Source organism: Sus scrofa, chromosome 15 (assembly GCF_000003025.6).
Source record: "Sus scrofa isolate TJ Tabasco breed Duroc chromosome 15, Sscrofa11.1, whole genome shotgun sequence".
Classification (NCBI taxonomy): Eukaryota; Metazoa; Chordata; class Mammalia; order Artiodactyla; family Suidae; genus Sus; species Sus scrofa.
In genome coordinates this window covers 14733200-14747590 of record NC_010457.5, presented here as the reverse complement: position 1 = coordinate 14747590, position 14391 = coordinate 14733200, and the positions used below count along the sequence as shown (strand labels likewise).

The window sequence follows — 14391 nt, the reverse complement described above, 5'->3', positions numbered from 1 at the left end:
TCCCCCAAAACTGTGGGCTATAAGATCTCCTTTCCATTCCCACCATCTACACTGTTAGCAGGCAGTAGATTTTAGTGATTGGAAAAGACCCACTTTGTGTCAGCATGCAGTGAAGTCTATGAAGTTTGAGATACTCTTTTAGGGTTCAGAATTTTTAGGAAGTAGAATTCAAACAAGAAATTTTTGTTTTTTGTTGTTTGTTTGTTTGTTTGTTTGGGCCATACTCGTGGTACATGGAGGTTCCCAGGCTAGGGTTCAGATCAGAGCTACAGCAATGCAGGATCTGAGCTGCATCTGTGACCTACACCACACACAGTTCTTTGCAACACCAGATCCTTAACCCAGTGAGCAAGGCCAGGGATCAAACCCACATCCTCATGAATACTAGTTGAATTTGTTTCCACTGTGCTGAAACAGGAACTCCCCAAACCAGAAATATTGATGAACAGTTTTTGTAAAGGTGGTTTTCTGTCTCTGTGGTGTTTGCATTAGTTGATTAGCCATTCAGATATATTTCTAATCTGCTTTGCTGTCAAGCTTCTTTTAATGAATGTTCTCATCCCTGGCAACTAATAATTTGTAATCATAAATGATAAGTGACAGAGGTGCTTTGTTTTTCAGGCAGAGGCATCTGTCCACAAAGATGAAATGGACATAGAATGTGCTGTTAGGTGTCTAAAAAAAAAAAAAACGCAATCATGCAAAAAGATTGTTAGCAGCAATGTATATGCTTACTTCAAGTATAAATATATAGGAATTCCCTGAGTGGTTCAATGGGTTAAAGATCTGCCATGGCTCAGATCACTGCTGTAGTGGGGGTTTGATCCCTGGCCTGTGAACTTTTGCATGCTGCAGGCATGGACAAAAGAAAATACAGCCACTATGGAGAACAGTTTGGAGATACCTTAGAAATCTATACATAGAACTTCCATATGACCCCGCAATCCCACTCTTGGGCATCTATCCAGACAAAACTCTACTTAAAAGAGACACGTGCACCCGCATGTTCATTGCAGCACTATTCACAATAGCCAGGACATGGAAACAACCCAAATGTCCATCGACACATGATTGGATTCGGAAGAAGTGGTATATATACACAATGGAATACTACTCAGCCATAAAAAAGAATGACATAATGCTATTTGCAGCAACATGGATGGAACTAGAGAATCTCATCCTGAGTGAAATGAGCCAGAAAGACAAAGACAAATACCATATGATATCACTTATAACTGGAATCTAATATCCAGCACAAATGAACATCTCCTCAGAAAAGAAAATCATTGACTTGGAGAAGAGACTTGTGGCTGCCTGATGGGAGGGGGAGGAAGTGGGAGGGATCGGGAGCTTGGGCTTATCAGACACAACTTAGAATAGATTTACAAGGAGATTCTGCTGAATAGCATTGAGAACTATGTCTAGATACTCATGTTGCAACAGAACAAAGGGTGGGGGAAAAAACGTAATTGTAATGTATACATGTAAGGATAACCTGACCCCCTTGCTGTACAGTGGGAAAAGAAAATACTCAGTCTGAATACTTTGAGTGGTAGTGGAATCATGAACTGTCTTCAAAGGTAAATCTTTATATATATAAAGATGTTTGGTAACTTTTAACTGTTGCTGTTAAATTTTTTTACAGAGAATTGATGGAATATTTTTAGCACACATTCTTCAGGCCACAATCGTGTATTTTGAAAATAGTTTTAATATTAATAAGGGACTTTTTTGATTACTGTAAAAAGTGCAATTGAATTTTTTTAAATGAAATGCAAATCAAAAAATGGGCAGAAGATGTAATTAGACATTTCTCCAATGAAGACATATAGATGGCCAAAAGACAAAGGAAAAGGTGCCCAACATCTCATTATTAGAGAAATACAAATCAAAACTACTAGAAGCTACCACCTTACACCAGCCAGAATGGCCATCATTAAAAAGTCTACAAATAGTAAATGTTGGAGAGGGTGAGGAGAAAAGGGAACCCTTTTAACACTGTTGGTGGGAATGTACTTTGGTACAACCACTATTGAAAACAGTATGGAGGTTCCTCAGAAAAATAAAAGTAGAACTACCATATGATCCAGCAATCCTATTCCTGGACATCTATCCAGAGAAAACTGTGACTCAAAAATATTCATGTACCCAAAATTCATTGTAGCACTGTTTATAATAGCTAAGACATGAAAGCAACCTAAATGTCCATCAACAGAGAAATGGATAAAGATGTGGCATGTAAATACAATGGAATATTACACAGCCCTAAAAAGAAGGAAATAATGGCATTTGTAGCAACATGGATAGACCTAGAAATTATCATACTAAATGTGGTCAGACAGTGAAAGACAAACATCATTATCATAATACTTATATGTGGAATCTAAAAAACGGGCACACTTATTTGCGGACCAGAAACAGACTCACAGACACCGAAAAACTTAGTTACCAAAGGAGATAGATGGGCTAAGGAGGGATGGACTGGGGTTTGGGATTGGCTTATGTGCACTGAGGTATATGGAATGATTGGCCAACAGGGACCTGTTGTAAAGCACAGAGAACTCTACCCAATATTCTGTGATAATCTATATAGGAAAAGAATCTGAAAGAGTATGAATGTGTACATGGATGACTGAATCCCTTCATCGTACAGTAGAAATTATCACAACCTTATAAATAAACTATACTTCAATAAAACTTTAAAAAATGAAAAAAAGAGAAATGCATTAGGGTTTAAATTCCTTCCCATTAATTTTTTTTCCTGTTTCTCCATTTTCTATGTGGTGTGTCTGTTGCTAAAGGATGCTTAGCTCACAAATGGGTGTATCTAATCATAAGGTTTTCTCTGAGAGGTTAGAAAATTCTGGGTGGCTTTATACATCTTCTGCTAGTGGAAGGTTTTAATTATCATGATAGATTTTGAAATGTAGACTTGGGAATTATCATTTCTTCGGGCTTTCATCAGTGTACCTGCCTCCAGTGGTCCCTCTCAAGTTCTCGTTTGCTGCTTTCAATTTAATGAGCTTTGGGAAATGAAATTTAAGTTTATTAATACTGTGTACAAAGTAAGGCTAGATAGGCCTGAGGAAGGGGTCACATGTCCACCTCAAAAACAAATTGGCATGATATTTAGTGCATTAAATATTTAATATCTTGTAAGAAGTATTTAATGTCTCATTTTTATATTCCCAAAGTCTAATACGCTACCTATTAGTAGCAGGTAATGAATAATTGTTGCTTTAGTCAATGTATGCTCACTGGCCCCCTTTTTTTTTTTGCCTGCCTTGTGTTTTTGATGTAGTTTAGAAAGTGTGATTTTCTAGATAATTGTCCACTATATAATGGAGATATCACTTTAATTCTTCCATTATCAATGTAAAAGCTTTTTGAGAAATGGAAGTTACTACAGAAATTTCCAGCCATTTCTTGGAGGTCAGGCTTCTGACAAGTAAATCAATGCTGTTTTATGTCACATTTTGCAGTGCTGAGGTTTCTAGTGCTTTGGAGTGTAATTATCCACTGATAATTTGTTTAAGACACTATAGCTCAGCTTTGTCATTCATGTCATTCTCAAAGCTCTTGCCCAAGTCAAAAATAAAGCAATGTCAGGATAATGAAAGCTGTTGTGAAAAAAAAAATAATAAAACAAACATCTCTTCCTATTGCATGAATGGTATTAAAAATCAGTGTTGCTGCCTCAAACAGTGGTGAGTACTATGTGAAAACTCCTGGGACTTTGTTTATTCCTTGTCCTCTGGAACAGTTTTTTTTTTTTTCTTTGTGACAGGCTTCTTAATGAACACCACACCTAAAATTCAGACATCCAGCAGGCTGCCTTAACAGTGATGATTTAGATCTGGTGATACATTCATCTAAACTAATCCATTTAAGGATAACTTAATTAAGAGAATACAATTTGCCAGCACTTCTAGAGGAATATTACATTAGAGCTTTCACAGCTTTGCATTTTCTGCAAAAACACAGGAAAAAAAAAGATGGATCACAGAGTTTTAAATGTAGATATTGCCTGAGAGTTCATCCATGCCACTCTTCCCTGTCCAAAAAATTTACTTCTAAACTAAAATGTTAACAGGTTAATTAAAACTGACATGACTTAAAATATTATGCAGTTTATTCCTGAGTAGCTGTATTTATCTTATGGCTTGCAGGTAGGTGATGTTTTCACATAATCTTGCTGCAGGTAAATAAGTAGAAAATTATTGTTCCTATCTTACCATAGAAATGGTATATAAACTAATACATTCCATATATAGTTTATACCATAAACTAAGCTTAAGTTATAGTTTAAAGCCACATTATGTACATAATTAAACTTTTAACCCTTTGATTGTTCTGAATTTGTTATTTGTATTACTTGGGTCTTATTTTCAATTAAGAAATAGAAAATGATTGATATTTAAATATAGGTTTTTTGTGTCTTTAGATTTTTATCTCAGATATACATTTTCAGTATAACCATATGTTTTATACAGTATGTCAAAGTTAAAGGTGATTTTCTTTGTCTTCATGCAACTGCTCAAAATTTTAATCGGCTCTTCTATTTCTGAACTTAGACAAGGGATTTAAGATTTGCCAAACTGCAGGTCACATTTTACTTTGATATGCATGTTTTTTTGAAATGGCAAAATCCCTCAGGGCTGTGTAATTTTTTTCTAGTGTGTATGTTTAAAGTTTATAGCCAAACACAACTGAATAAATTCACAGAACACATTTTCTCTCCTTGCCTAAGAAATGCAAATTGTTATAGGTCAATTGCTGAGAGGTCTTGTCTCTGTCTCGTCCTATCTTGTTTGCAACTTGTTTTTCATTTATTCTAAGCATACCCAATTCACTTTACATTTGCTTGTTATTCACATGTTTTTCAGTTGCCTGCAAAGTTTGCTTTATCAGGAGGAAACACTATTCTCCCTTGACTGTACCTTTCTAAATATACTGACTAATGTTTATAAACATGCCTGTGTCTTATTATGCAAGAGCTGCTACCCTAAATTTCCAGGGCTAGGGGGCATAAAAATAGTGCAGACACCAGCTTGGTGACTTGGTCTACTCACATCTGAAGATATACTAACAAACAAATAGGAGAAATCATAGCTAAGAGAAGAAACTGATCTGCTTTGTGATGTTATGATCACACACACCTAAACACATCCTGGAAAAGGCTCCTTTCAAATGCAGGGTGAGAACCCAAGCTAGAAGTCATACAGATCTGGAGTCCCATTCTAGTCTAGCATGTACTAGCTGGGTAAGCTTAGGTGTGTGTTGTAATTTCTATGAGCTTCATTTTCTGCAACTGATAAAATGAGCAAGCCAGCCCCACCTCATGGGACTGTTGTAAGGAACAGGAAGGAAGGAAGGGAGGCACTTGTCAAGTTACCAGTGGTATACTCTAAACCATCTGGCTCTCTGTTTAAAAGCCTTGATTGGCCTTGATTTGTAGCATAATGTAAATACCCCCGCCATGGATGATTTCCAGCCATGAATGATTTAACAACCACCTGGTAAAGTTCCTGAATATTTAACCATCCCCTGGTAGCAGCCAAACCCAGCACACCACTGCTAGCCTTCAACAAATGGTAGTGATTATTTCTTAGCAGTTATATTTTGTCTTCCATTGATCTAGGAAAAATTTGACTGTTGGGTAGAATTCTGTATAGATAGAGATATTAAAGCTAATCTATACAGTTTAAAATATTAATGATTTTGCATAACAAAAAGTGCTACCTTAACAATTTTGAAAGTATGCGGAAAATTAGAAGAAAACAGCTTGTTACTAATAAGAAAACATGTTTGTCAATTTTTTTTTTTTTTTGGTCTTTTTGCCATTTCTTGGGCTGCTCCCATGGGACATGGAAGTTCCCAGGCGAGGGGTCTAATCAGAACTGTAGCTGCTGGCCTACGCCAGAGCCCAGCTGCATCTGAGCCGTGTCCGCAACCTACACCACAGCTCACAGCAACGCCGGATCATTAACCCACTGAGCAAGGCCAGGAATCGAACCTGCAACCCCATGGTTCCTAGTTGGATTCGTTAACCACTGAGCCACGATGGGAACTCCTCAAATGTTTTAAATGTAAGAATAAGGGTCACTTTGTAAGATATTCTAGATTGATTAAATTTAATGTTAAGTCTTTCAGGATTGGTTAGAGGTAGCTCCACTTTTGTAGTCTTACATTCTTTAATCTACCCCAAAAAATCCTAAGTGGAAAACTGTGTGTATCTGATTCCTAAGCAAATAAGAAGAAACTGACAACCTCTATTTTAAAACCCAGCATCTTAAAAAAGGCTTTCTTTTTCACTTTATCCAATAACTTTTATACCATTCTAGACAGATCTTAAATTTTAAAAGTTTGCTGCCATCATACACTTTTTTTAAAAAAAAATAGACTGAGTACCTGTGGGTTTTGTGTTTGTATGTTTTTGGTAATAATGACCATTTACATGCATGGCCTGAAATGCTGGCCAGGGAATGGACTGGAACTGAAACTGCTCTAGAACATCTGGACATGTGGAGCCTGCAAGTAACTGTCATGTAACAATGAACATCTCATTTTGCAAAGTACTGCATTGTGAGTGGTCCGGGTGACACCACCAGAATTAAGGGCAAATGATTGAATCAGCTTATGCTGAGAACCCTTCTGTCCACGTGAACTTACTGTATGTACCATGAACAGGCAGTGCAGGGACAATTCACCTGGGGAAGTGTATGGGCAAACCCAAGGGGATTTTGGGTGCCTATAGGCTGACTTACTCCAGCAAAACTCATCTATTTTAGCAGGAGAAGACTTCAGTGTGGGGGCACTGAAAGATAAGAGTATGTTCTATGTTCATCTCACAAAGGGACAAAATCATCAGTGCCATAGCCTAACACGGTATTGCTTAGAATATCAGATTTACGCACAAGAACACTTGAGGAAGAACTGGGGCTGTGTACATCAGAACCCCCAAACTACTGTCCTGCCAAAGTGAGAGATCCTCACTGCAGCATGTGGCCCCAGATGCAAATACCTGTTTCTTTGGGGGAAGCCTTATGTCTTGTCCTAAATGCATGTGACGCTGTACCCATTTACTGTCTCTAGAAATGTAGTGGATGCATGAGAGAAAATAAATCACATGAAGAATTAAGTGGCATGTGGGGGTTTGATCAGATTTGGGGAAAGCGAGAAAGACTACCTTCTTTCCCTTGCCTGTATAAATTAATGTATAAATTAAAACATTTCTTAAGGCGTGAATGGCATTCATAGTCACAAACCTAGTAAAGGAGCCAAGGTAACAGAGTTAAGCTGATAAACTTTTTTCAGATTCATGTTACATATTTAAGTAAAGCAAAAGGGAGGAAACTATTTTTTTTTCCAATGACACAAAATATGAACTACTTGTCCTTGTGGAAAGATAGATGAGCAGCCTTCTGGATAAGGCCATCTGGTATATCTATAGATTTGAGGCAAAAAATAAAAAAATATGAGAAACATCAGTGGGCAGCTTTTCATCTGTCCATTTCTTGAACCCTTTCTCACAAAATAAGCATTCAGTAATTAAAAGATTCAGAATATTGCAAGCTAATATTGGAAGTTTTACTTGGTGTCTATATCAAGCAGAAATCAAAGTGGGTATACTTCTAGGCTTGTAGGGGTAAAATTTCCATAGGCAATTTAGTGCTGCTGCCTCTTTTATTACCTTACCTCCCCCTGCACAGCCCCTCACACAGCAGATTTTTCTTTTTTCATGCAATTCACTCTGCAAGCAAAAACTAAAGCTAAGATCAGCTACTTAGAAAATGAACATATATTTAGGATGCTTTTGCAAGTTACTTTAAAAATGTAAAATGTATTTCTCTTCTGGGCTACTTAGGGTATGAGCTGAAGGATTGGAAACCTGAAAAATCTTACTTTATTAAAATCCTAGATTGAGGGTTTTTCTTTCAGATGAACCTCTGCCTACCCGGAAATTACTCATACTGAGTTACATATATAGGTTTTGGGACATAATCAGTATAATGATGCCAATCATTTTTTTGGGGGGATGGGCTTTTTGGGGCCGCACTTGCAGCATATGGAGGTTCCCAGGCTAGGGGTCCAATTGGAGCTGCAGCCACCGGCCCACACCACAGCCACAGCAAAGCCAGATCTGAGCTGTGTCTGCAACCTACACCACAGCTCACGCAACACCGGATCCTTAACCCACTGCGCGAGGCCAGAGATCAAAGCTGCCACCTCATGATTCCTAGTCGGATTTGTTTCCACTGTGCCACGATGAGAACTTCCCAATCATATATTAAATGTGTATTTTCAACTTGGCATCACATTGTATCACCAATCCTCAGAACGACTCTACAAGTCAGTGTTTTTATTATCTCCTTCCTTGTGTAGGAAAGGAAGCTAAGGCTGAGAAGGTTGGAGTCGTTCATCCAAGTTTATTGCTGGAAGATATAGAGTGGGGATTTTAACAAGGGTCAGCTGATGCAGAATCCACATTCTTGACCTTTAAATTGTACTTCCCATCAAAATTCATGATTTCACACTGGTTTTATGGTGAGGTATGCAGATCGACCTGTTTTTGTGTGGATGGTGATGTGGAATCTCTGAGTAATCAACACCCTTGTTTTTCTGCCTACAGGCCCCTGGGGAAGGTGTACAGGAGACTGTGGGCCTGGAGGCATCCAGAGCCGTGCCCTGTGGTGTTTCCACTTTGAAGGGTGGACGAGTCACCAGTCTAACTGTGATGAGAGCAGCAGGCCTCCAAATGAAAGAAGCTGCTTCCGAGTCTGTGATTGGCACAGAGACCTCTTCCAGTGGGAAGTTTCTGACTGGCACCACTGCATGCTGGTTCCTCCTGCCCTGGGCCAGGCCAGGCCTCGGGCCACAGAGTGTGTGACAGCCCAGCATGGGCTGCAGCACCGGACTGTGCACTGTATTCAGAAGCTGAACAGGACCATGGTTGTGAATGAAATATGTGAACACTTTGCCCCTCAGCCCCCCACGGAACAAGCTTGCCTCATCCCTTGCCCACAGGATTGTGTGGTCTCTGAGTTCTCACAGTGGTCCAAGTGCAGCAAAGGATGTGGAAAACAGTTACAGCACAGAACGCGCTCAGCCCTTGCCCCCCCTCTGTATGGAGGGTCCCAGTGTCCCAATCTGACTGAGTCGAGAGCCTGTGATACTCCCATTTCCTGCCCTCTTGGGGCAGAGGAATATACATTTAGCCTTAAAGTTGGACCTTGGCATAAATGTAGACTGCCTCATCTCAAAGAACTTAACCTAAATGGAAGAACTGTTCTGGATTTTATCTCTGACTCAAAGGAGCGAGTCACTTTTAGACATCACAGTTACAAGGCGCATCACCATTCCAAGCCCTGGGACATAGAGATAGGTTTTCAAACCCGGCAGGTCTGGTGTACAAGAAGTGATGGGAAAAATGCTCTGTTAAGGTAGGAGGCCTTCACTGTTTCTGTTTAATTCTCCTAAATATTTTACAGCATGACTTGATAAGACATCTTTATGATTTTCTACAATGGGAAAAATTATAAACAGATTTGGGATTTGAGTTTTTAGAAGTTTCATTTGAGAAGTTTTGAATTTCAGTGATAAATACCACAGAGCCTAGACTAAGCAATGCTCTGCATTCCAGCATAATTAGTAGTGCAGCTCTAGAAGATGTCAGGTATTTTCATATTTTATCAAAGTATTAGTCAGTTTAAAAAAAAGAAAAAAAAGTCTTGGAGTTCCCACTGTGGCACAGCAGAAAGGAATCCGACAGTAACCATGAGGTTGTGGGCTCCATCCCTGGCCTCGCTCAGTGGGTTAAGGGTACGGTGCTGCCATGAGCTGTGATGTAGTTTGTAGACATGGCTCAGATCCTGTGTGGCTATGGCTGTGGCTGTGGCTGGCAGCTATAGGTCTGATTCAGCCCCTAGCCTGGAAACCTCCATATGCCAAGAGTGCAGCCCTAAAAAAAAAAGTCTTCGGCCTAGGTTTCCCTCAATAGATGAATGTTTAAAGAAGTACTACATACATGCAATGGACTACTATTCAGCCTTGAAAAAGAATTAAATCATGACATTTTCAGCAACATAGATGGGGCTAGTGATTATCATACTAAATGAAGTATGTCAGACATAGAAAAGCAAACATTGTATGATACCATTTAGATGTGAAATCTGAAATACAGCAGACAAAGGGAGTAAAAGAGAAAAGAGGCATATTAACATACATAGAGAAAAAACTAGTTACCAGCTGCGGAGAAGAAAGGGAGTAGGGACAGCATAGAGGTAGGGAAAAAAAAGGGCTATTGTGGGATTATATGAAGTAATATGTGTGTAACTTTTGAAAAATTTAAAAAACTTATATAATTTAAAGACTCTTTTCTGCCATAAAATTTTGGTTACTATAGTAATTAAAGACAAAGCCATTTATTATAATGACAAAAATTCAAGTTCACTCTCAAACTTAGGATATAACTTACATAAATATTTATTCATATTTGTTTTTTAAACTTTTGTTTGTTTACTTTGTTTTGATGATTAAGAAGATTCTTTTATATCTGGATTATAGATATTTTATAGTATAATATTAACAAGTTAATTCAAGAATGTTTTCTTTCACATTGATTTGATAAAAATGTTAACTTGCACAACAGTAGTTAGAATTACAAATCTCTATAGATAATTTGAGCTTAAAAATTATTTGTCATTGTTTTACTTTACATTGTAGTATAAATCATCATGACATAAATCTTGGAAATATTTTTAGAGTAGTATTTATTTAATTTTCCCCTAGAAGGTCTTAAATGGAATCACTGGTATATTACCCAGTTTCTCCCCTATCAAGATGCTTTTCAATAGTATTTGAATTACCAAACAATGAAACACTCATCACTAGAATTAATAGTTATCATCAGCTACTCTTTTCTCAGGATCCACAGCTGGCTTAAAGGACTATGTTGGCTCTTGAAGAACAAAGTAATGTGAGGACTGTTTTTTTTTTGTTTTTTTTTTTGCATTTGACTTCACAAACGAGCATATTTTATCTTTGAAGCTTCATTTTGATTTATGTTATGCTATATAATTTGGCAAGTCCATTGAATAGTGATTTTCTACATTTTATTGCTTGCATCTGTGAAGCCTAAAATATTAAGCATATGATTTGGGTGATTATTGTTTGAATATGTATATGGGTTTCTGTACAGACATTGTTGTTTAATATTCTATATTGGAATTTTGCATAGAATGATTTCACTTTTAGTTTGCTTTTTTTAAAACCATGTTCTATTTTTTTTTTTTAATTAATGGATTTTGTTTTTTAGAATGATTTTAGGTTTATGGAAAAAATGAAGAAAAAATACAGAGTTCCCATATATTTCCTCATCACTCTTCCTCCACACTTGAAGTTTCATATACATGCCCTGCATCAGTCTAAGTTGTATAGTACATTGGACACAATGGATGAGCCAATATTAATACATAGCTGTAGCCCCTGATTTGCATTAGAATTCACTCTTTGTTTTGTATACTCCGTAGGTTAGGACAAATGTCTAATGGTATGTATCTACCAGTACTGTAACATACACACCAATGTCACTGCCCTAAGAATGCCCTTTGCTGCTTCTACCCTTACTCTTCCCAAACTCCAGGCTTCCACCAATCTTTTTACTATCGCCTCCAAGTTTTGGCAATTCTGAATAAAGCTGCTAAAAACATTTGGGGGTAGAATTTTATGTGGACATACATTTTCAACTGATTTGCATAAATACCAACTTCTGTATTCCTGGATATTATGATAAATTTATGTTTAGTTTTATAAGAAACTGCAAAACTCTCTTCAAAAGTGGCTGGCTGTATCATGGGATTTCTTTTTTATCTTACACCCCGGCCAACATTTGGTCTTCTCAGTGTTTTGAGTTATAGCTATTTTAATAGATGTGTAGTGGTATATTATTGTTTTTCATTTGCAATTCCTTAATAACATATGATGGTTAGCATCTTTTCATATGCTAATTTCCCATCTATCTTCCTTGGTGAGGTGTCTATTCAGTTCTTTTGCCAATTTTTAATTTTTATTCTTATTTTTGAGTTTAAAGTTTTTGTATATTTTAGATACCAGTCCCTAACCAGATATGTGTTTTGAAAATATTTTTTTTTTATTCTGTGACCTGTCTTTTCATTCTCATCTCTTAAACAGCATCTGTCACAGAGAAGAGTTTTTTTTGTTTTTTTTTTTTAATCTTAATGCAATCCAATTTATCAGTATTTCTTTCATGGCTCATTCTTTGGTGTTACATTACATCTAAAAAAAAAAATTTCCAAACCCAAATTCAGATAGATTTTCTCCTGTGTTATCTTCCAGTAGTTTTATAGTTTTGCATTTTACATTTAGGTCTGTGATCTATTTTGAGTTAATTTTTGTGAAAGGATGGAGTTCCCATAGTGGCTCAGTGGTTAACAAATCCGACTAGGAACGATGAGGTTGCAGGTTTGATCCCTGGCCTTGTTCAGTGGGTTAAGGATCCCGCGTTGCCTTGAGCTGTGGTGTAGGTTGCAGATGCGGCTGGGATCCGGCGTTGCTATGGCTGTGGCATAGGACAGCGGCTACAGCTCTGATTAGACCCCCAGCCTGGGAACCTCCATATGCTGTGGAAGTGGCCCTCCAAAAGGCAAAAAGACAAAAAAAAACAAAAAACAAAAAAAACCTTTTTTTTTGTGAAAGGTCTTGTGGCCTCTGTCTGCATTCATTTTTTTCGTGTGTGTGGATGTCCAGTTGTTCTAACACCATTTGTTAAAAAGACTGTCTTTTCTTCATTGAATTGCTTTTGCTTCTTTGTCAAATATCAGTTGACTATATTTGTGTGGCTCTATTTCTCAGCCTTCTATCTTTATTCTATTCTTTTACTTATTTATTTGTTGCCAGTAATACATTGTCTTAAATACTGAAGATTTATAGTAAGTCTTGAAGCTGAGTAGTGTCAGTCTTCTGAATTTATTTTTAATGTTGGGTTGACTGTTCTGGAACTTTTGCATTTTCATATAAACTTTAGAATGAGTTTGTCAATGTTCACAAAACAACTTGCCAGGATTTTGATTGGAAATTCTCATAATGTATAAATCAATTTGGAAAGAACTAATATCTTGATAGTACTGTTTCTGTTCATGTGCATAGAATATTTATTTATTTATTTATTTATTTATTTTTGTCTTTTGTCTTTTTAGGGCCGCGCCTATGGCACAGGTTCCCAGGCTAGGGGTCGAATCAGAGCTGTAGCTACTGGCCTACGCCACAGCCAGCAAGGCTAGGGATCACACCCGCATCCTCATGGTTGGTAGTTGGGTTCTTTAACCACTGAGCCATGATGGGAACTCTTTTCTCCGTATCTTTAAATCTTTGGCTTCTTTCATCAGAGTTTTGTACTTCTCATATATAGGTCTTGTATATATGTTATTAGTCAATTACCTATTATTTTATGTATTAGATGTTGTAACATAAATGTATTGTGTTTTTACTTTCAAGTTCTTATTATTCGTTGCTGTTATACAAGAAAGCAATTAGACTTGGTATATTAACCTTGTATCCTGAAATATTGTTATATGTGTTTTTTTTTTTATTTTATCCAGGAGGTTTTTTTTGTTATTACTGATATTTTTATTCTTTGGAATTATCTATTTAGACAAACATCATTTACTAAAAAGACAGTTATATGTCTTCCTTTTCAGTATATACAAAATTTATTTCTTTTTCTTGCCTTATTGCATTATCTATGACTTCCGATATGATATCATATAGGAGTGGTAAGAGGGACATTCTTGCCTTGCCCCTAATCTTAACGGGATATCATCTGATTTCTCATCATTAAATGTGATGCTAAGTGTAATTTTCTTATAGAGATTCTTTATCAAGCTGAAGTCCTATTCTATTCTTAGTTTGCTGAGAATTTTTATCATGCATTGGTGTTGCTTTTTGTCAAATGCTTTTTCTGCATATATACACACACACACACACACATATACACACACACGTATATATGCATGCATATAAAGATATTAAATAATTTTTTACTGTGTTTATAGGATAGATTACATTAATTGATTATCAAATATTGAATCCACTTTACACAATTAGAATAAATCATACTTGGTTATGATAGATTCATCTTTTTATATATTGTTGGATGTTATTTGCTATTGTTGAGAATATTTGTGTACATGTTCATGAGAGATATTGCACTTAGTCTTTCATAATGTCTTTATCTGGTTTTGGTATTAGGGTAATGCTGGCCTCATATAAGGAATTAGGAAATAGGTCCTCTGCTTCAGTTTTTAGAAATAGGTTGTCAAACATTTATATTAATTTTCCTTGAAGTTTTGATAGAATTCAACCCATCTGGGC

The 14391-nt window shown here is 36.8% G+C and overlaps 1 protein-coding gene across 1 annotated transcript in view; it reads left to right on the top strand.

Moving 5' to 3' along the window:
• THSD7B (thrombospondin type 1 domain containing 7B) overlaps nucleotides 1-14391 on the top strand; it is a 1521641-nt gene that overhangs the window by 863045 nt on the left and 644205 nt on the right. The window contains 1 exon segment of the mRNA XM_021075621.1: nucleotides 8633-9443. Within this exon segment, the coding sequence (XP_020931280.1) occupies nucleotides 8633-9443 (811 nt within the window).